Here is a 27,391-nt window from a genome sequence, read left to right as displayed (position 1 = left end):
CCTACATTAAGGGTGTGTTTTTGAAGTCATATAGAGTTGAAATTGTTTATTAAACATATGTCCGTAAATGCTTTCTAACAGAATTACAACTACTGAAAGTTGATGTAAATATTTGAAACATTTTCTAAAAAGGAAAACGTACTAAAGAACGGCATTACTAACTGGTTCAAGACACAGGCGGCTGTTGAAACGATATTACAAATGCGTGGAAGTCAATGGTGATTATGTGGAAAGATAAAGTAAGCTTGTAGAAGCTTTTTGGCTATAATAAATTAATTTTATATGTTAAGATCTTTTTTTTATTTCAAAACCGACCTTACTTTAAAAATGCGCCTCGTATATATTCCTTATAAATATACAAGATATAATTTTGAACAGAATTTGTAATACATTTGTAAATAAACAAGTTAAATTAAATGTTTTTCTTGTTTCCTTTTTCAAATATTTATATCAACTTTCAATGGCTATAGTTTTATTAAGAAGTATTTACCAACATATGTTTATTAAACAATTTCAATTCTAAATGAGTTCAATAACATTATCATAATGTATGGACCTCGAGTATTTTTTTATTTTTCCCGGAAATTACGTTGCGTAATGTTTATATAGTTACACCATTCTTATCAGATTTAATAAACTTAAGTACATAGTAAGACATGTTCTGCTATATGATATAAATTAAGGTCGTGTTAATAAATTTTATAAAGTTTTTTTTTTCCTTTTTTTTTTTTATAAAATTCGTTACTTACAAGGGAAGGTCCTCAGGTGTTTCACCGTTTTCGATTCAAAACCTATGCAGAAATGTAGTGGGTGATGCCAATAACATATTCTGCAAGTTACAGCCCCTACTTTTGCGTAAAAAAAATGGTATAATAACTTTCTATACAGTAATGGCAAAAGTTCCGTAACAGTCAAATATCTTAGAAAATAATGACTAGAAAATGTTAAATACAAAAGTTTGTATGTGGTTATATTGATATGACCTTCGTGTGACCTTGAAGGATACCGTGAAAAGGTCTATTTTGAAATCTTAAATGAAAACCTCCATTTTTTATTACATAATCGTGTAGCTTACCTCGAGAGCTTTTTAAAACACTACAATAAAGTATTTTTTTCATAGAACTATTTAAATTGTAAGGCTTCAAAGTTTCAGTATTTTTACGTCAAATATAAACTATCTTGGCAATCCGACAGTTACTTCAAGTTCAATATCAATCATTCTAAGCGGATATTGCGACATTTGACATTTATTAATCTTTTAACATCTTTGACATCTTTTAACAGCGGATTACCATTCCCCTGCAGGTGAATCTAAATAGGAATAATCAATTTGAGGGCATTTGCTTATACAAAGAGCTGCTTGACATTCTATTGTTCACTTACTTTTTGCAGCGCAAACAATTGAATCGCACTAATATTACGAATATCAAGATCAAATCTTTTATAGTGTTGATAATAAACAGAGTTGGGTAAGTCAATTATTTTTTTAAACTAAGTTAATAGTTGCATGAACAAAAACTAACTCTTTATCAGTTAAAAATTGAGTTAACCCTCCGATTGAATACGTTTTTTCGACACCTTTCCACTGAATACGTGGATCTTTTGCGCGTTCAACGCTATATTTTCCTCACTTTGAAGTACTTTAAAAAATCTTAACATAGAACATCTGTCTACATTGTAGTTAATTATTTCATATTATAGTCATTTTGATAAAAATTATTTATTAAGTATTTTATTTTTAATGAATTCTGAACACAAACCAAGGAAAAACGTAAGTTTCTTTAAAAATATGTAACTTTTTTTTATAGCAGAAGAAGATAAAATTCTTTTAAGATCTTTCACTTCAATTCAATGTTTACAATGTTTACGATAACTAAGTAGCGACGATTTGTCAAAATCTTTCAAGGCCATATGTTTTGGTCAAAAACAATATTTTCATACATAATTAGCAAATATGTTGCAACATAAAATAGTAACATCTTCTGAATACCTAGGTCGTTTACATCCATGCAAAATTTGACTGTTCGTTAATTGGCGGTATACTTTTTACTTTCATAACTGCGCTGCAGTTACGAGTTCTATCTATCGCCTAATTTTTTAAGGGAAAGGAGCCAAATAGGCAGATTTGCTGGTTTAACAGATAAAAGTAAATGTTATTTTGGCTCGGACGCCAACGACCCATGTATTCAGGCGGAGGGTTAAGATTAAATTAAATTAACTCTTGGAGGACCATGGGAGGTGACTGAGGGACCCCAACATTTTTGTTTTGTTTACTATTTCTACAATTTTCAATATTTTTCGCTAAAACTTTGACTATGTGACTATTTTGTAGCATAGAATCGATAAATCATTCTGTGAAATTGTTACAATAATTATTAATGAAATGGCGGAAATAATATAAAATAGTGAAAAAATAGCACATTTTTAAAAGTCATACCAAAATCGTCTGTATTAATTCTTATGAAACATGATAAAAATTTTATGTGATTGCTGTATAAACTCAAAGGAAGATTAATATTCATATTTATATAATAATTGATATAATTAAGGAATAATTGTTCCGATATCGATATATATTCGAACATTCCTATACAAGAAAATATTATATATTAAAAGACAAATAAAACGGCATAAATTTATAGACAGACACAGAACTCTTCTGCCACATACTTATTTAACTCTAATTAAGAAACTGCTCAAGATATAAAACATTATCATGTATTAATTCTCTTATTTTATCATTTTTAACATTATATTATATTTAACTTTTATTTGATATCTCCTGACTTTTATTTTGAAATTTAATGTTTTATGTGTTTAGATTTAATTTGACTCCTTCATACTTTTATTATTTATTGATTTTTACGGGCTTATTGTTTTTATGTATCTAACTTTTATTTGTGACTCTTTCCGATTTTATTACTTATTATATTTAATGTGCCTATTGTTTATTATTATTTTTTAGCTGACTTTCTTTGATTTTTATATAACATGCCTCATGCCTATTGTTCGGTTTATTTGTTTTTTATTTAGTTTAATCACTCTCTTCACCGGTATCGATATCAATCGTAACTTTGTCTTGAAAAACATAAGACATGTGTAGTTCGTTATCTCGATCATTCTGCTGTATTTAAGTCAATTTCATACGTCCAGGTTTTTTTTAAAGTACGACTCATCATCACTTATGAAAAAAGTGATGTAGACCCGAGAAGTGCGCGTTTGGAGTCGATATGTATCGCATGTGTATTGTTGACTCTTTACCGCGTATGTGACTGGTCGATACCAGCAAAACGAATCTATGGTCATTTGTATTGTGTCGACTTTATTTTTTCCCCCATAATTTAAAGCAATAGCGGTGATAATTAATTACTTCATTTTTGATACAACAGTAATCTCCAGAAAATATATTATTAAAATATGTAAATGAAAAATTTTTGGCTTGTTTTGAAACATTAGGTATCATAAAGTTATCTTCGCGAACCCTATACGGCGCAGCCTTTTTTAATTTATATTAATTAAAAAAGTGTGTAGACTTCTATATTTTAGGTACAACAGTAATCTGCAGACAATATGCAATTGAAATATGTAAATAAAAAATTTTTGGCTCGTGTTAAAATATTAGATATATATCATGAAATTATAGTCGCGGACTCATTAAAATTGTGACATTTGCAATAAGTTTCACTCCATAATAAGAACGTTTCAATCTCTGATTCTACGACATAGAAAATATATTTCTCATTCTCTACTTCCGGGCTTTTCAACTTAGTAAAGAAAAAAATTTTGTTTTTACGAAAGTCCTGGTTAACAATGAGTATAATAATACCAACTCATATTAAGACTTAATTATTTGTTAAATTTTTGCAGAGCCATAACGATTGTCTTATTTTAATTCTATTCATTAAATTAACTAACAAACTAAGTTAAAAGTTATTAACTTTTGCTTCCTTAGGAAAAACTTTGTTTTCGTGAAAAATTTTCTAGATTTCTATGCCAATGTGTTCAAAATGTTCCAAAACATCGAAAAATTAAATCTTCAAAAAATGTCCTTATGTGTGTGTGTGCCTATCCACTTTTTCGAAAATTTGCACGTTTCAAGAATTGTTTGAGCTACAACGCTTTAATTTGGCATACAAGTAGTATATTACTTTTATTTGTTGTCATTTTTATATAAATTTATTCAATGTTTTAAATTTTAATGCAATTTTAATTTTTCAAAAAATAGCTGTGATTGCTTTAACTTCAGTAAATTAGAAAATGTTGGAATTAATTTTTTTACATAAATAGAATATTATTAAAGAATGGTTGGTATTGAGTTTGGCGAGGATCGATGAAAGAATTCATTTTTTATGAAATTAAAAAAAATGTGCATTTTTTAATTTTTGCATATTTTGAGATATCAAGCTGAATTTTTTTGCATGAATAGAGTATTGTTAAAAAATATTTGGTATTGCCTTTGGCGAGAATCGGTAAAAAAATTAATTTTTAAAAAAATTTTAAATTTTTCAAAAAATGTAAATTTTCAAATTTTACGAAAGAAACATACGAGAGTGGGTACATACAGACACACATACACATACATATACGTGACATTTTGAAAAATGTTATTTTATGTGAAAAAAGTGTGCAAATTGGCAACTTGCACATTGCTTCTTCACCATTCTAGTGTGCTCATTAAGCAATGTCTGTATATTGTACGAAATATCAAACTTATCGAAAATATCATTCAAGAATTTTTCAAATTATTTGAAAAATATTTTATTTATCAAAAAATTGTACAAATGGAAATTTGCACATTGCTTTCTCAAAACATATATTATTTCGCTTAAATTCGTATATTTGAGAATAAAGATAAGCTTCAGGCAGAATTTCAAGAATTCTGCTATTTATAAAACAGTTCTCGTATAGTTACAGACATGTACAATGCCCTTCCATAGATTTCTTATGATAAAAATAATTACATAATATTTTAAACAAATATATTTTCCGAAAAACTCGTATATTCGAAAATAAACGTGTGAGCTGCTGGCTGAACTTCAAGGGTTCTGCTATTTTTAAAACAGTTCTCGCATAGCTATAGACATGTACAATGCTATTCCAAACAGTTCTGATTATAAAAATAATTAGAAAATATTTTTAACCATTATTTTTTTCGAAAAACTCGTATTTTCAAATATAAAGATGAGCTGCTGGTTGAATTTCAAGAGTTTTGTCATCTATAAAACAGTTCTCGTACAGTGGCAGAAATGTACAATGCCCTTCCATAAAATTTATGTGATAAAAATAAATAGAAAATTTTCAGGACATATATCCCTCGATAAACTCGTATATTCGAAAATAAAAATAAGCTGTTGGCTGAATTTCAAGGGTTCTGCTATCTATAAAACAGTTCTCGTATAGTTGCAGAAATGTACAAAGCCTTTCCGAATAGTTGTAATGATAAAAATAATTAGAAAAATTTTTTAACAATTATTTTTTCCGAAAAACTCGTATTTTCATATATATACATATATGTGTGCTGCTGGTCGCATTTCGACAGTTCTGCTTCATATGAAACAGTTCTCGCATAGCTATAGACATGTACAATGCTATTCCAAGGAGTTTTGATTTTAAAAATAATTGGAAAATTTTTTGAACCAATATATTTTCCGAAAAACTCATATATTCGAAAATAAACGTGAGCTGCTGTCTGAATTTCAAGGGTTCTGCTATCTATAAGATAGTTCTCGTACAGTTGCAGACATGTATAATGCCTTTCCATAGAGTTCTTATGATAAAAATGATTAGAAAATTTTTTAAACCATTATTTTTTCCGAAAACTCGTATTGCTGCCTCATAGAGAAAGCTGGTTTTCGTGAAAAGAATTTTTTCTTTAGATTTCTATGCCAATGTGTTTAGAGTGTTCCAAAACATCGAAAAGTCTTATTTTTGAAAAATGTTTGTATGTGTGTGTATATACGAGTATGTACACTCACTCCAAAAAAAAGCGGTACACTTAAAAGGGAAAAAATTATCAAATTTCAAGTGACAATAACTTCGTAAATAATAAAGATAGAAAGGTTTATAAAAAACGAAAATAAAGCTTGGAATTCAATCATTTCGATACTATGATTAAAAAAGCATTTTAAAGAGGAGACTCTGTACCATTATATGCTTTTTATCCCATTGAGTTACGACATTTGACTCACGCCATGTGCCGTGGCGAACTCGGACCATTATTTTCCAATTTTGCATGCTCTCGTTTTGTCATCTGCCATTTTCAATTTTATCTCGCAACATCAAAATGAATAGATTCTTAAAGTAGAGATTCCAAGCTTCATTTTCGTTTTTTATAAACCTTTCTATTTTTATTATTTACAAAGTTATTGTCATTTAAAATTTGATAATTTTTTCCCAAATTTTAAATGTACCGCTTCTCTTTTGGAGTGAGTGTATGTATGTATGTATGTACCCATCCATTTTTATTTAAATTTAAATATTTCAAGAAATATTTGACTTACAGCGCTCCAATTTGACATACAAGTAAAGTAGTACAACACTTATATTTACTGTCATTTTTACTATCATTTTTAAAAATTCATACTGTGTTTTAAATTTTAATGCAATTTTGATTAAAAAAAAAATGTTTGTGGTTGCTCTAACTTCCATAAATTTTAAGATATTGGAATACATTTTTTTACATGAATAGACTATTATTAAAGAATGGTTGGTATTGAATTTGTGACGAGAATCGGTGAAAGGGTTTATTTTTTATAAAATTTTGAATTTTTCGAGAAATGTCTGTGGTTGCTCTAACTTTTGTAAATTTTAAGATATCGGGATAAATTTTTTTACGTAAATAAACTATCATTTAAGGATTGTTGGTATTGAGTTTGGCGATTATTGGTGAAAGGATTCATTTTTTATAAAAATTTTGAATTTTTAAGTAATGTGCATTTTTTAATTTTCGCAAATTTTGAGATATCGAGCTAAATTTTTTTATATGAATAAAGTATCATTAAAGGATATTTGATATTGAATTTAGCGAGGATCGGTAAAAGGGTTGACGTTTTATACAATTTGGAATTTTTCAAAAAATGTAAATTTTTAAATTTTACGAAAGAAGCATACGAGAGTGGGTACATACATACACACATACACATACATGTACGTGACATTTTGAAAAATGTTATTTTATGTGGAAAAAGTGTGCAAATTGGCAAGTGTGCAACTTGCACATTGCTTCCTCAACATATTATTTCGCTTATTAGATTGGTTTTTCAATTATGGTTTTCTCATAGAGAAAGCTTAACTTGCACATTGCTTGATCGCAATTTAATTTTGCTCATTAAGAATGTTTTAAAATTATGGCAAGTTAAGCTTCCTCTATGAGGAAGCCATAATTGAAAAATTATCCTCATAAACGAAATAATATGTTGAGGAAGCAATGTGCAAATTTCCACATTTGCACAATTTTTTTCGCTCATTAAGCTTTTTTTGAGAAAGCCGAAATTGAAAAACTAGCTTGCTCATAGAGGAAACTTAATAAGCGAAATAGAATGGTGAAGAAGCAATGTGCAAGTTTCCAATTTGTTTTATTTAATTTTTAACTAATTAACTAGTTATTACCCAACCTTGATAATAAATAATACAAAGTATATAAAATATACATATATACTATTTTTCCAGATTAACATATTCAAAAATAATTGACATTATGGCGAAAGAAACATATGAACCATGCATTAATATTGATTCTGGTAATGAAATCGTTATATCTGGTATTGCTGGTAGATTTCCAAATTCAAACAACATGAATCAGTTAAAAGAAAATCTATTCAACAAAGTTGATCTTGTTAGAGCAGATCATTGCCGATGGAAAATAGGTACTTATAATTTATAGTCTTGCATTTACTTATGATTGATTAATGTAACTAGTTTTCTCTTCTTCAATAAATACAATTACAATAGTTATATGTTATAAAAATATATTTTTTAATAAAATGTCACATTAAAAGTATACCAGAAATTTTATTACACAAATGTTATAATTTTTACGAAATTATTTAATTCGTCAGATCATCCGGATTTACCAAAACGCATGGGGACGATTAATAATTTGGAAAAATTTGATGCTGATTTTTTCAACATAAATTTCAAACAAGCACAGACGTTAGATCCTATGGCGAGAATTTTATTGGAACATACTTATGAAGCAATTATTGATGCGGGAATCAATCCAAAACAATTACGAGGAAAAAATACTGCCGTGATTATAGGAACATCTTTCCTTGACTCGCAAGAGAAATTTCTTTATGAGAATCTTCAGGTAAAGAAAATTATTGATAATAAAATAAATCATTTATAAATATAGAGATAATTAATAAATATAGAGAGAAAAAATAGTTGAGATGAAAAATTATCGAATTCACATATGATATTCACATATGTTAACATTTGTTATTGCTATTTTATAATTAGATAGACGGTTTAAACATTATTGGATGTAGCAAATCTATAGTGGGAAATATGCTTTCATATTGGTTGGATTTGAAAGGACCATCTTATATAGTCGATACAGCATGCAGCTCTAGCATGTATGCCATAGCTCGCGGTTATGGCGAGATCATGTCAGGTCGATGCGAGGATGCGATAATTGCAGCCTCAAACTTATGCTTACATCCCAGTTTAAATCTGAACTTCTCTCGTCTTGGTATTTTTACTAAAATTAATTAATATTTGATCAGATCATACACGTGTGTGAGTGTATGTGTGGGTAAAGGTACATACTGAATAATTTTAGGTGTTTTGTCATCCGATGGTTACTGCAGGCCTTTTGATAATGCCGCTAGCGGTTATTCACGTAGCGAAATCATATCGGTACTATATCTTCAAAAAGCAAAAAATGCTAAAAGAATTTACGCCACGTGTGAGCATATTAAAATGAACAACGATGGTTATAAGGAAGAAGGAATAACGTTCCCATCGATGCATGTCCAGAGTATTTTATTGAAGGAATGTTACAACGAGTGCGGAATATCACCAACATGCCTAGATTACATTGAAGCGCATGGTACCGGTACCAAAGCTGGCGATCCTGTGGAAGTCAATGCCATTTATAATGCTTTGTGTAAAAACAGAAAGACTCCGTTGATGATCGGCTCCGTAAAATCTAATCTTGGTCACACTGAACCAGCGAGTGGTTTCGCTCAAATCGCTAAGGTATAAATACGTAATTGTTTTGTATTATAATGTGTTTATAATGTTTACATCATTACAATGTTTTCATGATAAGAAAAGTAATATACTGTAAGTTTCGCGTGTATGACAAATAAATTTTATTTCTTATATGGTGAAGCATGGGAATTTTGATATGTTTATTATTATATAACAATTGATTTATTAATTATATTAATTATAATAATATATAATATAATAAAATATAATTAATATAATAAAATAACATTACGCGACATTAGTCGGATAATTTTTTTATACAAACATAAAAATATATATTGCTATATAATTAATTTTATTGAGTTTTTTTAGGTAATAATAGCATTTATATCCACACAAATTAAAATTTACTTATTTTTATTATTTTTTAATTTTTTAAATTAATTTTTGAATAAATTGAAGAAATTCTTGCGGTGATATATATAATAATATAATAAAATAACATTACGCGACATTATTACGCGGGATAATTTTTTGATATATATGTATACAAACATAAAAATATATATTGTTATATAATTAATTTTATTGATTTTGAAGGTAATAATAGCATTCGAAACTGGTCTTGTTCCACCAAATATCAATTATACATCGCCACGAGATGATATAGATGCCTTTGCAAATGGAAGCATCCATGTGGTTACAAAAGAACTGCCACTTAAGAATGGTTACATAGGCATTAATTCTTTCGGTTTCGGAGGATCTAATGTTCATTTGTTGCTAAAATGGAATACCAAACAGAAAGTTAATTACGGAGCAGCGAGCGATGGTTTATCAAGACTTGTGACTTTGTCCGGATGCACTAAAGAATCAGTAAACTCGTTTTTAAACGATGTTAGTAAATATTTCGAAAGTAATATTATATTCAGTAATTAGAAAATATTATATTTGTTGCAGAAATTTTAAGAAAATTGTTTGTTTTGTAGGTCGCTAATCATTCGACAGATGCAGAGTATATCCGTTTAATACACGATATTCATTCGGAAAATATAGATGGTCATCCATGGAGAGGATATATTATACTAGATACTTTGCAACAAAATTCAATAAGGGAAATTCAAAATAATCAGAATATTAAAAGACCTGTTTGCTTCGTTTTCTCTGCCTTAGGCACGCAATGGCCAAGGATGGGTATATATTCAATATTTTATATTTCACGTATAATATAACACATTGAAATAATAATTAAAATTTAAATTATCATTATCTCTAAATTATTTTAATAATTTAATTATCTCTAAATTTAAATTCTTTTAGGTGAAAATTTATTAAAATTTGATGCCTTTGCAAATGCTGTAAAAATGTGCGACATCATTTTAAAACCATATGATATAAATATCATAAACATTCTAACAAAACAAAACGGGTGTGAAAATGCTTTACACGCATTTGTCGGCATAGTCGCTATTCAGGTAAATATTATATAATATCATAAATGTTTATAAATATAGTTTATAAATATTATATAAATATATTATATAAAACTTATATGAAAATAGTATGTATTAACAATGCGAATAGCGTTTTTAAATATAATATAATAATAAAATTATCTTTATAAATTTTTATAGATTGGCTTAGTAGATCTCTTAACATCCTTAGACATTACTGCAGAATATATAATTAGTCATTCTGCTGGTGAACTTGGGTGTGCGTATGTCGATAAATGTATGACACTCAAACAAACTATTTTAGCGGCATACTTTATTGGTTTAGCTTCCATCGAAAAAACCACAATTCATAGTTCTATGGCAATTATAAATTTGGAGTATAAAATTCTAAAAAGTAAATGTCCTACAGATATCGAGATAGTGTGCAACAATAATCAAAAAAGCAACATTGTAAGCGGGCCACCGAGGTCCATAAAAAAATTTCTGAAAGAATTACAGGTATTATTTTATAATTTTATAATTTATTTTTTATTTTGACCTTCTGACTTTCTATTTTTTTTCTTAATGTTTTTTTTTTTTTTTTTTTTCCATTAGATATATATTAAATTCTTATATTTAATTTACTTAATAATTGCTTGCATTAATTCACTTTGTTTTGTCAGATTAATAACATTAACGTAAAAAAAATCTCTTGCGATATACCATATCACAGTCGTTATCTGGCATCGGTGAAAAAGCAGCTTTTAATTAATTTGAACCAAGTAATACCGCGGCCGAAGAAACGAAGTCCAAGATGGATCAGTACTTCTGTACCTTGCACCGAAAGGTCCACTGAAGCATCGAAATTTTCTTCAGCAAACTATCACACGCGTAGTATACTAAATACCGTTCTCTTTGAACAAGCAACGAATTTAATTCCAAATAACGCCGTGACCATCGAAATTTCACCTGATAACATGCTACAGCTAATCTTGAAAGATTCGTTACATCCAAAAGTGACGAACATTGTATTAACTCAGCGCACTGAGCAAAATACTACGGATATAATTTTGCAAGGAATTGGAAAACTTTACAATTGTGGCTTACAGCCACAAATCGCTAATTTATATCCGCCAGTGGAATTTCCAGTTAGTCGAAGCACTCCTATGATCTCTCCGTCTATCAGGTACAATATAATTTTATAATCAATCTCTCTGTTATTTATATAAATAAGAAACATCTGGAGATACAAGCATATACATAATATATAAAATATTTTAATGCCATGTTATGTAGATGGGACCATTCTAAAGATTGGTTTGTACCAACTTATCAATCGCAGAAGCGTATACAATCCAGAGAAAGACACGTCGAAATCAAACTCAGCGACGATAGCTATGACTATATGGTCGGTCATGTAATTGACGGAAGAAATTTACTACCAGCGACAGGATATCTTGCACTCGTTTGGGAAACCATCGGCATGATGAAAGGGAAAACATACACAACTATGCCGATAGTATTTCGAGATATACGTTTTATTCGTGCTACTCATTTATCGAATAATGCTGTAAATTTGACGATTTCGATACAAGAAGGTATTTAAAAATTATTATTGTATTATAGTAATTTTAAGATCACTTTCTACTTCTTTCCTAATTATATGTAATATTGAATATCAAAATATTACAGACAGCGGAAAATTTGAAATTATCGAAGGAGATAGCGTTGTGGTAATAGGTACAGTACATACTGTATCAAATCCGGAACAAGAAATGATTCCGACTAATCTATTGCCGGAAAATGATGACAAAGAAGAAGAACGCATGACTGCTCGAGACATATACAAAGAACTGAAATTACGCGGCTACCAATACCGTGATTTTTTCCGCGGATTGAAAAGCGCATCTGTTTCAGGCGGAAAAGGACATATCGCTTGGGAAAATAATTGGGTAACATTCATGGATACTATGTTACAGTTACATATTCTTGGATACGATACTAGGGACTTATATGTTCCTACGAGTATTCTAAAATTGGTGATTGACCCTGTACTTCACATGTCAAAGCTGCGAGACGTGGTAACAGAAAAGAAACGTATGTACTTCATCAATTAAAAATTTAATAATTTAAAATTAAATAAAAGTGTTAAAAAAACTTATATTTTACCTATTCCATTATTCTTAATATTAAGTAAAAGAATCTTTTCATTGTTAGCGAAATTCCTACTTTGTCTCATTATAGAATTACCAGTACGAATATACAGAGACATAGATGCGATTATATCTGGAGGAATAGAGATTCGAGGTGCTAAAGCTACCGTGATTTCTCGTCGTAAATTAATCCAGAATCCCGTTCTCGAGGAATACCTATTTGTAGCTCATCATGATCGTGCGAAGATTTCTTTGGCCGAAGCCATCCAAATATCTATGCAACTTGCTTTAGAAGATCATCAGATCACTAAAGTGAAAGCCGTTGAACTAGTAGAGGATATCGATGATATAACATTGGAAGATTTATCATATTTATCATTGATTGAAACTCTTAGTAATATACCGCTAATACAGGCGAATATTACTTTATTAACATCATCGAATCGTTTCGATCAAGTAAAATTGCCGCAAAATGTTACAATCGGAAGTTTTAACAAATCATCTGTAGACGATAAAGTTTTAATAGCTGTCGGATTTAATCTTTTGACGAAACAAGAAAACTCGTTAGAACGACTTTTATCATTCGTGACAAAAGGTGGCTATTTATTGACGCGTGAAAAGTGCAACACAATTGATTACAACAAATATTTGCGGCAATACGAATTAAATGTTATTCTTGAAAAACGTACAGAGACGGAAATAATCGTGCTTCTGAAAAAAAAAGTTCAGATAAAGCAAACAACTATTGTTTATATAAATAATAACAACTTTAATTGGCTCGAAGAACTAAAATTGATTGTAAACGATGAGAATCAATTTAATAAAAACAATAGAGTCATAATTGTTGGAGAAAGAGAGTGCGGTTTGTTAGGTTTCGTTAATTGTTTGAGAAAAGAATCAGGCGGCAAATTCGTCAGAGGTATACTTATTCAAGATCCGGAGGCTCCTAAATTCTCTTTACAAAATCCCTTTTATATGCAACAATTGCAAAAAGATATATCTATAAATGTTTTGCGCTCTAACAAGACCTGGGGATCTTACAGGTACTTAAAATTGTCATGTACAGAACCGAAACCTGTAGCTGCCGCCTACGTCCGTCAAATGGTATATACCAATTTTTGCACAGTGTATCAATATTATGAATTTATTTTATTAATAATAATTTTCATTTTATGATATGCATCTTTGCTATTTAAAGTTTCGTTTTATACATATATGTTATACATAAAATGTTTTCTCACATTTCGATAGGTTCGTGGGGATCTATGTACATTATGTTGGTCTGAAAACGATATATCTATTGATTCTCATCGAAAAGATTTAATACATGTGGTCTATTCGTCTATCAATTTTAGAGACGTAATGTTAGCCACTGCTAAATTAAATTTACACCAAATGAAAATATCTCAAGGACGATTTCAAAGTACGTCTCTAGGAATGGAATATGTAGGATTCGATGTCAATGAACGACGCGTAATGGGACTTCGTGATAATAAGTAAATATTAGAATTATTCAAACAATAAATATATTACGTATAAAATAATATTGATTAACATTGCTCTCTCTAGATGTATAGCAAACGTCGTTGTCAAAGACAAAGATTTATGTTGGAACATACCTGATAGATGGACATTCGAAGAGGCGGCTACAGTCCCTTGCGTTTACAGCACATGTTACTTTGCTTTATATATTCGTGGGAAGATGAAGAAGGGCGATAAAATACTAATACATTCCGGTACTGGAGGCATTGGACAAGCAGCTATCCACCTTGCTCTTAATGAGGGATGCGAGGTGTTCACTACTGTGGGTACACCTGAAAAGCGAGAATTTATTAAAAAAACGTTTCCGACTATTATGGATGAGCATATTGGAAATTCTCGAGATACTAGTTTCGAACAAATGATAATGTCGCAAACAAATAATCGCGGCGTGGATATCGTGTTGAATTCGTTGGCGGAAGAAAAGTTAATCGCGTCCGTTCGTTGTCTAGCACGATGCGGTCGTTTTCTGGAGATTGGCAAGTTCGATCTCGTTTCTAACAATCCTCTAGATATGAGTGTGTTTAAAAAAGGCATAAGTTTTTACGGAATTCTACTAGACAATATGTTTGTCGGTCATCACAAGGCTAAGCCCCTATTGTGCAAAATGATGGCTGATGGTCTGAAAAATGGGGCCATCAAACCAATTCAGGTGAAAGTTTTTCCAAAAACAGAAATCGAAGCGGCATTTAAATACATGGCAAGTGGGAAACACATTGGAAAGGTGTGCTAATAGTATAATTAAATTCACAGTTTTTATAAATAATAGTATTTAACATTTTTTTTTTAATTTCTACGTCTCTAATATATATATATATATATATATTTTTTTTTTTAGATAATTTTAAAGATTCCAGAGGAAAATCAATCTTTGAACGAACCTGTTCTCGCACATCGCCGTTATTATTGTCGCGACGATAGAAGCTACATCATAATAGGAGGTCTGGGTGGATTTGGTTTGGAGTTAACTGACTGGCTAATACTGCGAGGTGCCAAGAACGTCGTATTAGTTTCGCGAACTGGGGTAAAAAATGGTTATCAGCGCATGAAAATTTATTTGTGGGAATCCTACCGTGTAAATGTGCGCATTGTCAAAAATATCAATATCGCCAATCGCAACGATTGCCAACACCTCTTGCGAACTGCGGAAGAAAAAGCACCGGTGGATGCTATTTTCAACCTTGCTGTGGTGTTAAAGGATAATGTTCTAAAGAATCAAACCGCGGATACCTTTGCGGAATCTTTCAAATCGAAGGCCTGGGCAACGCAAATGTTAGACGAACTGTCCAGGGAGATATGTCCTGAATTACGGCACTTTGTAATGTTTTCTTCCGTTTCCTGCGGCAGAGGAAACGTTGGACAAACTAATTACGGCATGGCCAATTCCGTCATGGAGAGAGTATGTGAGAAGAGAGTGAGGGATGGATTACCCGGACTGGCGATTCAGTGGGGAGCCGTAGGTGATGTAGGTCTTGTTGCTGATATGATAGAAGAAGATAAAGAACTCGTTATCGGCGGCATCTTGCAGCAAAAGATATCCAGCTGTCTTGATGAGCTCGATGGATTTTTATTGCAAAGCCGAATAATCGTCAGCAGCATGGTCATAGCCGAGAAAAAAGCGGGATCTTTCGGACTTGACAATATGGTGGAAACTGTCGCTAATATTCTAAGTAAGTATTCGCATGCAGATTCGGATGTTAATTATTTCTCGTATAATATATATAATAAATCATATAATATATTTTTACTTTATATGGCAGATTTAAAAGACCTGAAGAAAATTAACCAAAATACATCTCTAGCCGAACTTGGAATGGATTCAATGATGGGTACGGAAATCCAGCAAACCTTAGAACGAGAATTCGATGTCTTTTTATCTATACCAGAAATACGAAATTTTACTTTTGTAAAGCTCATTGAAATGTCCAGCACTGGTAACGATAATACGCAGGGTGAAAAGTCAATCGATGCAAAGAAATCAAACTATATAAAATTATTCGGTCTCGTAAAGGACGAAGATTTTACGACAGAAATCTGTTTGGATTTTCCGGCTAAAGGAGAGACAAATAATATGATTCAAGTTTTTCTTATACCGGGAATCGATGGTTGTGCATCTGCTTTTAAACACTTAACATCAAATATAAAATTTTCGATGACATCCTTGCAGTGTACCATAAATAATATTAACGCTCTAAACACAATAACGGAGATGACCGATTATCATATAGAGGTATCGTGATCGTATTAATAAATTCATTTTATACAATAAAAAATTTTTTTTTTTTTAAGTCTAATAGATATATTTATTAAAAATAAAATTGATACGAAAATTTATCGTGAATTGTTACAATATTTTTATAGCACGTATTATCAAGACTGAAAGATGGAAAAGATTTTGTAATGGTAGGATATTCTTTTGGATCTATCATCGCAATTGAATTAGCAAGAAGATTGGAAGCTATGAATTTTAAAGGACGACTTGTTTTCATCGATGGTGCTCCTGAACAAGTGCGAACATTAAACGAATTTTATTTCCCAAGTTCTAGCGATGCAGAACTTCAAATTAATATTCTGAAGATTATTATGGAAATTTATAACGTAGAAACCGATGAAAAGGTATAATTTATAACGTTTTTTTAGTATACGTGAAAATATATTTTTATTTACAAACATTACTATAGTAGCATCTTATCTTTCTTACAATTCTTTAATTTAGTCAACAATCACAAGTTTTTCATAAATTATTAGTTATTTTGAAACAATTATATTAAAATAAAAGTCTTTACAAGTTTTCGAAGTTATATTTAAAAACAGAATGTGTAAATTTGACAGGTTCTAATGGAATTAAAGGGATGTAAAACTTGGGAGAAGCGGTTTGATATTTTTGCCAAACACTTTTTAGCAATGAATACATTACTTTCACCGATAAATCTGAAAACACTGTGTACAACAGTGTATAAACATTCAGCCGCTATTCGACAATATGATCCTTCTACTTTATCGCGTATTAAATCGGCCATAACATTATTGAAAGCTATATCTCCGCATGCATATGAGATCGAAAAGGATTATGATTTGCATAAGGTATTTTCAGAAAAAGTTTTGTTAAGATTTATATCTAATAAATTATATTCAATAAAACTTTTTAAAATGAAATATATGTAATATTTCAGGTAACTCAAAACAAAGTGGAAGTACATTACATCACAGGTGATCACATGACGATCTTAAGTAACGAGAAGGTGACTGCTGCGATTAATGGAGAAGCAATGTGAATTGTTATTATTATTATTAGGTTGTTATTATGAGTAATTTAAATATATAATTAAATTGAAATATTATTGTGTTTATAAGAAATATTAATTAAATATTAATTAAATTATTCATAATAACAACTTCTTATAACAACAGTCTTATAAACACAGGGTGACTGAAAAACTTTTATTTAATTTTAAATAACTTTATAAGATTCATAACAATAAAATTTGATTTAATTTTGAAGTATAACGGTTTAATTTTCATTGAGATATTTCTTAAGGGGATCCCTCGCGACTGTTTTTTTTACCGACGAAGCACTATTTTCGTACTTCTAGTCTCTCGTTGCATTGATTTGACAGAATTAAAATTGCTTCTCTACGATTGCAATACATACATCAATGATCTCAGCGAACTTCGATTTCATATGAAAAATAAGAAATAATTACAAAATTATAATTTTCGTTACCTCTCAGCTGTCATCCTAGCTGTCAACTCGTCATAATACGTGCTTTGTATAATAAATATACATTTTGTATGAATAAAAAGGCAAGTTCCCTGGGATTGAGATGCACGAAAGAAAGCACTGTTACCCTCTAAATCTGAATTAGAAGCTTAATATAGAAGTATAACTTGAACTACGATTCGCACGTATGTGTGCGTGTGTTGTAGGTGTAGTGGAGCAAAAAACAGCAGTTATTATTTCTCAAATATTCAGATAGAGGACGTTATAAATTTTCACGTGCGCTGTTGCCACATGGATCATTATTTTGTTTATAGATAAGAATCGCGACACACTCAATATTCATGTATATTATAATGTCGTTGAAAGCAAGAACGCGAGAAGGAATAGAAAGCAAACAAAAATTATTAATAAATATTTATAAATATATATAAATATATATAATATATATATATATAAATATATAATATATATATATAAATATATAATATATATATATAAATATATACATATATATATATATTATATATATATTATATATTTATATCAATAAGATTATATAAAAGAAAATATAAAATATATTCAATAACAAGATTAATTGACTAGTTACAATAATACAATAATAGTACAGATATAGTATAATATTTATGGAGAAGAAACATTCTTTAAAATTTATACATTTATTTTATTTATGTATCTTATAAATAAAACAAATCTTACAACTGTACTGTTGATATAAATTGATTAATTATTTAAAATATTATATTTTTATCTATTATCAATAATATTACTTATATATTTTTATTAATATTATCGCAGATCTTTTGATGTATGTATTATTATGAAATTGTACATTTTCTTGTAATTCCATGTATTATTGCGTAATAGTGTCTGATTAAAAATATTTTATTATATTATATGTAATACTATTTTCACAATTAGAGTTTATAAAAATTATCACTCTTATGCTATTGTAACTAGTCAAATCTTATATATATATATATATATATATATATATATATATATATATGTTCTTATTTGTAGGGATGTGCCGGATATCCGGTAAATATCCAGTATCCGGATATCCAGCTACTTTTTTATTTATTTAGAATTATCCGGCTATTCAACCTATTCGGCCATTTTCCACAATCTGATGATTCAAAATAAATAATAAATATAAAATCGTATACCGTATATAAAACGTATTGATAAAAGTATTTATTTAGTTAAATTGACCAAAAATTTGATGAAATATAGGTTACCAAAATATTTCATCTAATTTTTGGCCATCTAACAATAAATACTTCTATTATTTAATTTATTTAATATAAATAAATAAATATTATATCAAATATAATATATACGTATATACGTATATATTATATACGTATTATTTATTTATTTAATATGGTGATTTTACTTAAAAAATTCAAAGTTTCAATTTTTATTAAAAATTTTTCTTTTTTTTTATTGCACGTTATAGCTTGCGTAAAGTAAGTAAACTTTTACTATATATAAACTTTTTTTTAAACTGTCGGAAACGTTTAAAGAATCGTGGCAACCGTTACAAGATGTATAAAATACACCCTGTATAAAAATATACAATAAATTAAATAATAAGTATTTATTATTAGATGGCCAAAAATTAGGTGAAATATTTTGGTGATCTATATTTCACCAAATTTTTGGTCAATCTAACTAAATAAATACTTTTATCAATACGTTTTATATACGGTATACGATTTTATATTTATTATTTATTTTGAATCATCAGATTGTGGAAAATGGCCGAATAGGTTGAATAGCCGGATAATTCTAAATAAATAAAAAAGTAGCTGGATATCCAGATACCGAATATTTACCTGATATGCAGCACATCCCTATAAATAAGTACATATATAAGATTTGACTAGTTACAATAGCATAAGAGTGATCATTTTTATAAACTCTAATTGTAAAAATAATATTATATATAATATAATAAAATATTTTAAATCAGACACTCCCACGCAATAATACATGGAATTACAAGAAAATGTACAATTTCATAATAATACATTAAAAGATCTGTAATAATATTAATAAAAATACACTCCGTAAAATAATTGGGATCAAAATAAATTGTGTCTAAAAAATAGGCAAATTTTAAATAGCTGTAACTTTGTTTCAAAAAATAAGAATTTAAATTCTAAAAAAGGGTTTCAAAGCTTGAAATCTCTACTTTCGAAAGGTCACAGCAATTTATCATTTTCTTAAATTGTGGTATTTTTTATATACAGAAAACGACAAACTTAACAAAATGGAAAATTTTCTTCTCACTTTGTAGATGTGTCGCATTACAAAAAGATTTGAAAAAATTTTTTTACTTTTTCACGTTAAAGCCTGAAGTTTTCCCTGCAAAATCGTATTTTAAAATTTAAATTTCGATTTTTCCTTATAAAGTTATCTAGAATTGAAGAGAAAGTGATCATTTTCAATTTGATCGTTCATAACTCCGTTAAAAATCATTGTACAGCAATTTTAAAACTTGATTCTTAAAGCTGAATCTTTGCTCTGTAGTATGATATAGTGGCCGATTTTTTTTAACTCGTGAACTTTTTTACAAATAGGTGAAAATAACGAAAAAATTCGCGAGCTTTCTCTTTTTTGTTTAAATTTCGAATAAAATTACGCAAGGTGACTAAAAAAATTTTAAGGACTTAAATTTTTGTGTCTTATAGTACCCCTTTGACGAAAAATTATAGACTTGCTGTGATAATTTCTTTATAGTGATCCGTATGTTTAAAATGATTGATGCGTACAATATGTTAAAAAAACTTGATTTGCTTTGATAAAAAGTTTAAAAAAGTAAAATCTGGCAAAACAATTTTTTCTCCACTTTCTAACATAATTTTTTAACTTGCTTCAACATCAAATTTAGAAAATTTAAAGTTGCATATTATTTTCAAAATTACCACCGACATCAGCTTCATCCAAAGCGCAAATTCAATCGTACAATCTCTACATGGTGAACTTTGGGTGAAGCTGATGTCGGTGGTAATTTTGGAAATAATATGCAACTATAAATTTTCGAAATTTTACGTTGAGGCAAGTTAAAAAATTATGTTAGAAAATGGAGAAAAACATTTTGCCACAGATTTTACTTTTTTAATTTTTTATCAAAGCAAATCAAGTTTTTTGAACATATTGTACGCATCGATCATATTGAACATACGGATCACTATAAAGAAATTATCACAGCAAGTCTGTGATTTTTTGTAAAATTTGAGGTACTAAAAGAGACAAAATATTAAGTCCATAAAATTTTTTTAGTCACCTTGCGTAATTTTTTTCGAAATTTAAACAAAAAAGAGAAAACTCGCGAAATTTTTCGTTATTTTTACCTATTTATAAAAAAATTTACGAGTTAAAAAATTTCGCCCACTATATCATACTATAGAGCATAAAGATTCAGCTTTAAGAATTCAGTTTTAAAATTGTTGTACAATGATTTTTAACGGAGTTATGAACGATCAAAGTAAAAATGACCACTTTCTCTTCAATTCTGGATAACTTTATAAGGAAAAATCGAAATTAAAATTTTAAAAAACAATTTTGCAGGGAAAACTTCAAGCCGTAAAAAAATCAAAAAATTTTTTCAAATTTTTTTGTGCATGCAACACGTCTACAAAGTGAGAAGAAAATTTCCCATTTTGTTAAGTTCGTCGTTTTCTGTATATAAAAAATACCAGATTTGAAGAAAGTAAAAAATGTGTGTCCTTTCGAAAGTAGAGATTTTAAGAAACCCTTTTTTAGAATTTAAATTCTCATTTTTTGAAACAAAGTTACAGCTATTTAAAATTTGCCTATTTTTTTAGACACAATTTTTTTTTATCCCAATTATTTTGCGGAGTGTATACATATTATAGGTAATATTATTGTGCTAATAGATAAAAATATATTAATATAATCGATTTATATTGACAATTATTAAAGATTTGTTTTATTTATAAGATGTAAATAAAAAGAAATGTATAAATTTTAAAGAATGTTTCTTCTCGCCATAAATACTGTATATCTGTACTATTATTGTAACTAGTCAATCAATCTTGTTGTTGAATATATTTTATAATCTTATTATAATCTGATTATAATCTTATTATAATCTGATTATTATCTTATATACACTATATATATAATGATATCCAAAGAATGCATGTATATTGCCGATGCATATTTACGTTCAAATCTATGTAGACATAGCATAAAGTGACTTCACATATGCAATGTATACATCGATTTTTAATACATGTTTGACCTGAGATAATCGATAATGTGGAATTTAAAATGTCAGTAATTACCATTTGATAATCAGTCGGTAATTACAAATATTTTAATTCCAAAATAGTGGCGCTGCTATTTTGTCGGAGTTCGCCGTTCGCTCGGGGATCCCCTTAATAGTTATGTTATTTTTAAAATAAAAAATTATTTTACTAAAATGTTATTATATTTTATATTGTTATATTTTGTAATAAGTTTTAATAATAATTAAACCTGTTAATTAATTTACTCACAATTTTATAATCGCTCGGTTTAAAATATTGCGTTATTAAGTTGTTCACGTGTTTTTCAAAATATATTATTTTTGAAACAAAAAAATATAATATTAGAATTTATCTATACACTATATCATATCCTTTAGTTTTTAAACAATTTTTGTCATTAGCGGCATTAATTAATATTATCATATTATAATTTTATTGAAACCCGTTAGAAGGTGTAACTTTAATTCAGTGTATTATCTGTATAATTTATTATCGCGAGGAGAACAATTCTATTAATATTTTCTAATACTTTTTTATCACACTTTTTTATTTTCTAAAGAATTTTAATAATTAGCGGCAATAATATTTTAGCGGTAATTAATATTTTCATAAGTCTAGGATCGAGTATAATAACGTTACATATTATGTCACAATTTTTTCAATATTTTTTATTATCGGACGGAGAACAATTTTATTAATATTTCCGTATATTTTTAAACGCATTCCTTTATTTTTAAAAAATAGGTTTACTCATTATTGGCGATAATTAATTTTTTCATAATTTTACGGTCGTTCTTTATACGTTACATAAAAATGTATGTCACGTGTTTTTTTCAATATTTTTTATCGACTGGAGGACTATTTTATTAATATTTTCCTACATTTTTAAATACGCTCTTTTATTTTTTTTTTAGAGAGTGTTAATCATTAATTAACACTGTGATAATTAATTTTCTCATAATTTTATATAGTCGCCCTTTAGAGAGTATAACTCGTTACGTTATGTCACACATTTTTTTCAATATTTTTTATTATCGAACTGTGAACTATTCTATTAATATTTTTCATATTTTTAATCGCATTCTTTCGTATTGTTTAAAGATTTTTAATCATTAGCTAATTAAAGACACATACATATATTGCATATTTATTATTGATGCTTTACAATTGCACGTATTATATGACTTCCCAGTGAGCATTGTTGAGAGAAAGAGCTCTTTAAGAGAACTTTTTGAAGACTTCATTAATTTTTCTCAAAAATGATATTAGTAAGTTATCTTTTTGTAAGATATCTTTCAGAAGAGCTCTTTATGTTGTCTATTCATAGATGTCTGTAGAGTCTCTAGCAAGCGTGCTATTTTACGAACGCCGCACATGGGCAAGCCACATATAACGTTTAATCTTTCTTTCTTAAATTATAAATATTATTAAATATGTATTTCAGCATAAAATAGAGATTATATATTTTCATAAATATATATTTTTGTTATTTGTTCTATGTTGCCTCTATATCCAACCAAAGAAGTTTTGAATAGAAACTGCAGATAATTGAATAATACTTCTTGAAAACGCAAAAGTTGCATTATCATGTCTATACGTTTAACGGAAAATTTTTACTTTGTGATTATGTATCCGCTGAATTTGAACACAATATATGTTAAGTTGGTTGGTTCATTGAATATAAAATTATAAGAATGGTATCTGGCGGGAAGCAGCGTCTACAATAAAAATTTAAGACATAAGACGTAAGAAATTGACCAATTATATTCGATTATTCTTCTCAAATTCAACTGTGATTGATTAAATACGTGTATGACAACCGAAAGTCACACGAATACATACGTACATATAAAAAACAAAATAAAAAAAAAAAATAAAAAAAATTTGTCTTATTTTAAATATTTAAAAAAGCTACTCAGCTAAATATAAATGTGTATTAATTTTGCAGATTATTAACTGATCTGAATATAAAATTTATCATAGAATTACCATTGTATTTTTAAGAATGATGTTATCTGCATAATCAAAACGATTTAGACCCGGCATTGAAAGGATTAAAATAACGAACAAAAACTTGGCGTGCCCGGGTCGGGGCACTAAAATGACATAAATTTCCTAATAAGATTGTTTAAAAATAATTCTATAAAATTTATTTTTAAATTAATAAGTAAGATTTCTGTTTTGTGTAGAAAGATAATTGTATTTCTTGTATAGATAAAAAGATATCGAATTCTCGTTCTAAGGTTTGCTTGATTTCCGTACCCATCATGGAATCCATTTCAAGTTCGGCTAGAGATGTATTTTGGTTAATTTTCTTCAGGTCTTTTAAATCTGCCATATAAAGTAAAAATAAATTATATGATTTATTATATATATTATACGAGAAATAATTAACATCCGAATCTGCATGCGAATACTTATTTAGAATATTAGCGACAGTTTTCACCATATTGTCAAGTCCGAAAGATCCCGCTTTTTTCTCGGCTATGACCATGCTGCTGACGATTAGTCGGCTTTGCAATAAAAATCCATCGAGCTCATCAAGACAGCTGGATATCTTTTGCTGCAAGATGCCGCCGATAACGAGTTCTTTATCTTCTTCTTTCATATCAGCAACAAGACTTACATCACCTACGGCTCCCCACTGAATCGCCAGTCCGGGTAATCCATCCCTCACTCTCTTCTCACATACTTTCTCCATGACGGAATTGGCCATGCCGTAATTAGTTTAAATAGTCCAACGTTTCCTCTACCGCAGGAAACGGAAGAAAACATTACAAAGTGCCGTAATTCAGGACATATCTCCCTGGACAGTTCGTCTAACATTTTTCCCAGTGAGCATTATTGAGAGGAAGAGCTCTTTAAAAGAACTTTTAGAAGACTTCATTAATTTCGCTTAAAAATGATATTAGTAAGTTATCTTTTTGTAAGATATCTTTCAGAAGAGCTCTTTATGTTGTCTATTCATAGATGTCTGTAAAGTCTCTAGCAAGCGTGCTATTTTACGAACGCCGCACATGGGCAAGCCACATATACCAGGTGTCCCATTTTAAAGGACCCACTCAAGTATTTCATTGTCAGAAACACTGCGTTAAATCGAAAAATGTTTCCTACAAAAGTTGTAGGGTTTCGAGGGGGACATAACGTAGTAATATTCATTTGACCTTGGGCGGCATCTCCAAGGTCAAATGAAGGTAAGAATTTGAAGGTGAGAAGGTGAATTTTGAAGAAAATAAAAAAATGCTTCAGATAAAAGTTGTTCAAATTAATTAGTAGAAAAAGATGTTATAATAAAAAAATATGGGTTTCCATTTAAAAAATTTATTCTCACCTTCACTTGACCTTGGAGACGCCGCCCAAGGTCATATGAATATTACTATGTTATGTCCCCCTCGAAATCCTACAACTTTTGTAGGAAACATTTTTTTATTTAACGCAGTGTTTCTGAGATATTTGAGTGGGTCCTTTAAAATGGGACACCCGGTATACTACGTGTGTGAACTGCGTGCTCTGAGTTGAATTTCAAGGAGATAGCATTTACTCTTTCTTCGATATTAACGTTTAATCTTTCTTTCTTAAATTATAAATATTATTAAATACGTATTTGAGCATAAAATAGAGATTATATATTTTCATATATATTTTTGTTATTTGTTCTATGTTGCCTCTATATCCAACCAAAGAAGTTGGGTTATGTCTGCAAAAAGCACGTTGCAATCATAAAGTTTTTTTTATTCAAAGTCTATGGGCATTTTGAAACCTGTTTTAATTTTAATAAAATGTTATAAAAGAAATGTATACTAAGATTTATATTTTTTTAAAATATAAAAATATGTAAAAATATAATACTACAAATAGCAATTCTTAACGGTAACCTTTTTTTGATATTTAAAAGAAGTCAGATTATGGAATTCTTTTAGATGTCGTTTATGTGATGTCTTTCTTTCCTCTAAAATCGACGCATTGGAGGACTTATTGATATCATAATATTATCATTTTGATGGAGTTATCGGAAGTCCGACTCTTAAACTTGAGTACTTTATGAATTTCTTTTGATAACATATTGCTCACTGGGGTAAATGTGAAAAATAAAAGTGAAACTCTGGATTCAAAAATCAAGTGAGTTTTATAACATATTTTAATTATATAGTGTGTACAATTAAGTAAGCTAATTGTTACTGCAATTAACTTTTAAAACGATCTTAAAAGACTAATGTATGCCAATACTCTATATTTGTATATTACACATTGATAATGAATGAAAGATATTGCATACATATAAAATAATATGTTAACTAGGCTTTTAAAACCGTTTTAAAAGTTAATTGCAGTAACAACTAATATATATTAATATATGTATTCTTATATGAAGTTCTCATTATATGTTACAGCGTTATTTGCACAAAAAAAGGACGTTATTATCAATTGTCGTTTATTATATCAATTATCACTTTGTGATCTCTGCAGAATCTTTCTAAAGAAAAAGTATCTCCGCATATACACATATATATATAGAGATGGGATATGTAAAAAATAAAAGTGAAACTCTGGATTCGCAAAAATCAAGTGAGTTTTATAACATATTTTAATTATATAGTGTGCGATTAAGTAAGAGCTAAGTTATTATACTGCAATTAATTTTTAAAATGATTTTAAAAGTTAATTTCAGTAACAACATATAGCATATAGCTTATTAAATATATGTTAGATATTATTAAATGTATTCTTATGTGAAATTATTATTATATGTTACAGCGTTTGCACAGAAAGAACATTATTATCAACTTCGTGATCTAATACTTTCTGTGAAATAAGAAAAATTATATACATATATATAATAATAAATAATAAGTAAAATGTTTATATAAAAAAATATAAAAGTGCAATTATACGTTCAAATAATATATGTGCAATTATAACATATATTTAAGAAATTTGAATAAAAAGATTTTATATGTGAACAAATGTTAATATTTTACACCAATTTTTTTTATTTATAGTAAAATTTATAGTTAAATTTATAGTATAAATATAAATGGATTATATATATATGTACCGTAAACACTCGAAATCTGTTTTTCCGTATACTTA

The 27,391-nt window shown here is 28.6% G+C and overlaps 2 protein-coding genes and 1 pseudogene across 2 annotated transcripts in view; 1 reads left to right on the top strand and 2 right to left on the bottom strand.

Moving 5' to 3' along the window:
• LOC145943781 (uncharacterized) overlaps window positions 1-27,391 on the bottom strand; it is a 50,758-nt gene that overhangs the window by 13,874 nt on the left and 9,493 nt on the right. The gene's annotated exons all lie outside the window — the stretch shown is intronic.
• On the top strand, window positions 1,365-18,389 carry LOC145943652 (fatty acid synthase-like). Its single transcript, XM_083051341.1, has 20 exons — window positions 1,365-1,469; window positions 7,669-7,865; window positions 8,058-8,308; window positions 8,461-8,692; window positions 8,783-9,201; window positions 9,757-10,050; window positions 10,143-10,347; window positions 10,474-10,628; window positions 10,788-11,105; window positions 11,270-11,772; window positions 11,883-12,184; window positions 12,279-12,683; window positions 12,831-13,843; window positions 13,991-14,235; window positions 14,309-15,002; window positions 15,117-15,948; window positions 16,039-16,508; window positions 16,640-16,894; window positions 17,111-17,362; window positions 17,452-18,389. Exons 2-20 carry the CDS (start codon window positions 7,697-7,699, stop codon window positions 17,551-17,553), a joined length of 7,116 nt encoding a protein of 2,371 aa, XP_082907467.1. The 5' UTR covers window positions 1,365-1,469; window positions 7,669-7,696; the 3' UTR covers window positions 17,554-18,389.
• LOC145943940 (fatty acid synthase-like) lies at window positions 24,456-25,126 on the bottom strand (annotated as a pseudogene).

The sequence above is a fragment of the Prenolepis imparis genome, unplaced genomic scaffold, assembly GCF_030444845.1.
Source record: "Prenolepis imparis isolate NDT839.2.m4 unplaced genomic scaffold, iyPreImpa1.0 SCAF_12, whole genome shotgun sequence".
NCBI lineage: Eukaryota > Metazoa > Arthropoda > Insecta > Hymenoptera > Formicidae > Prenolepis > Prenolepis imparis.
The sequence above is the reverse complement of the archived record's forward strand: the minus strand, read 5'-3'. Positions and strand labels throughout refer to the sequence as shown.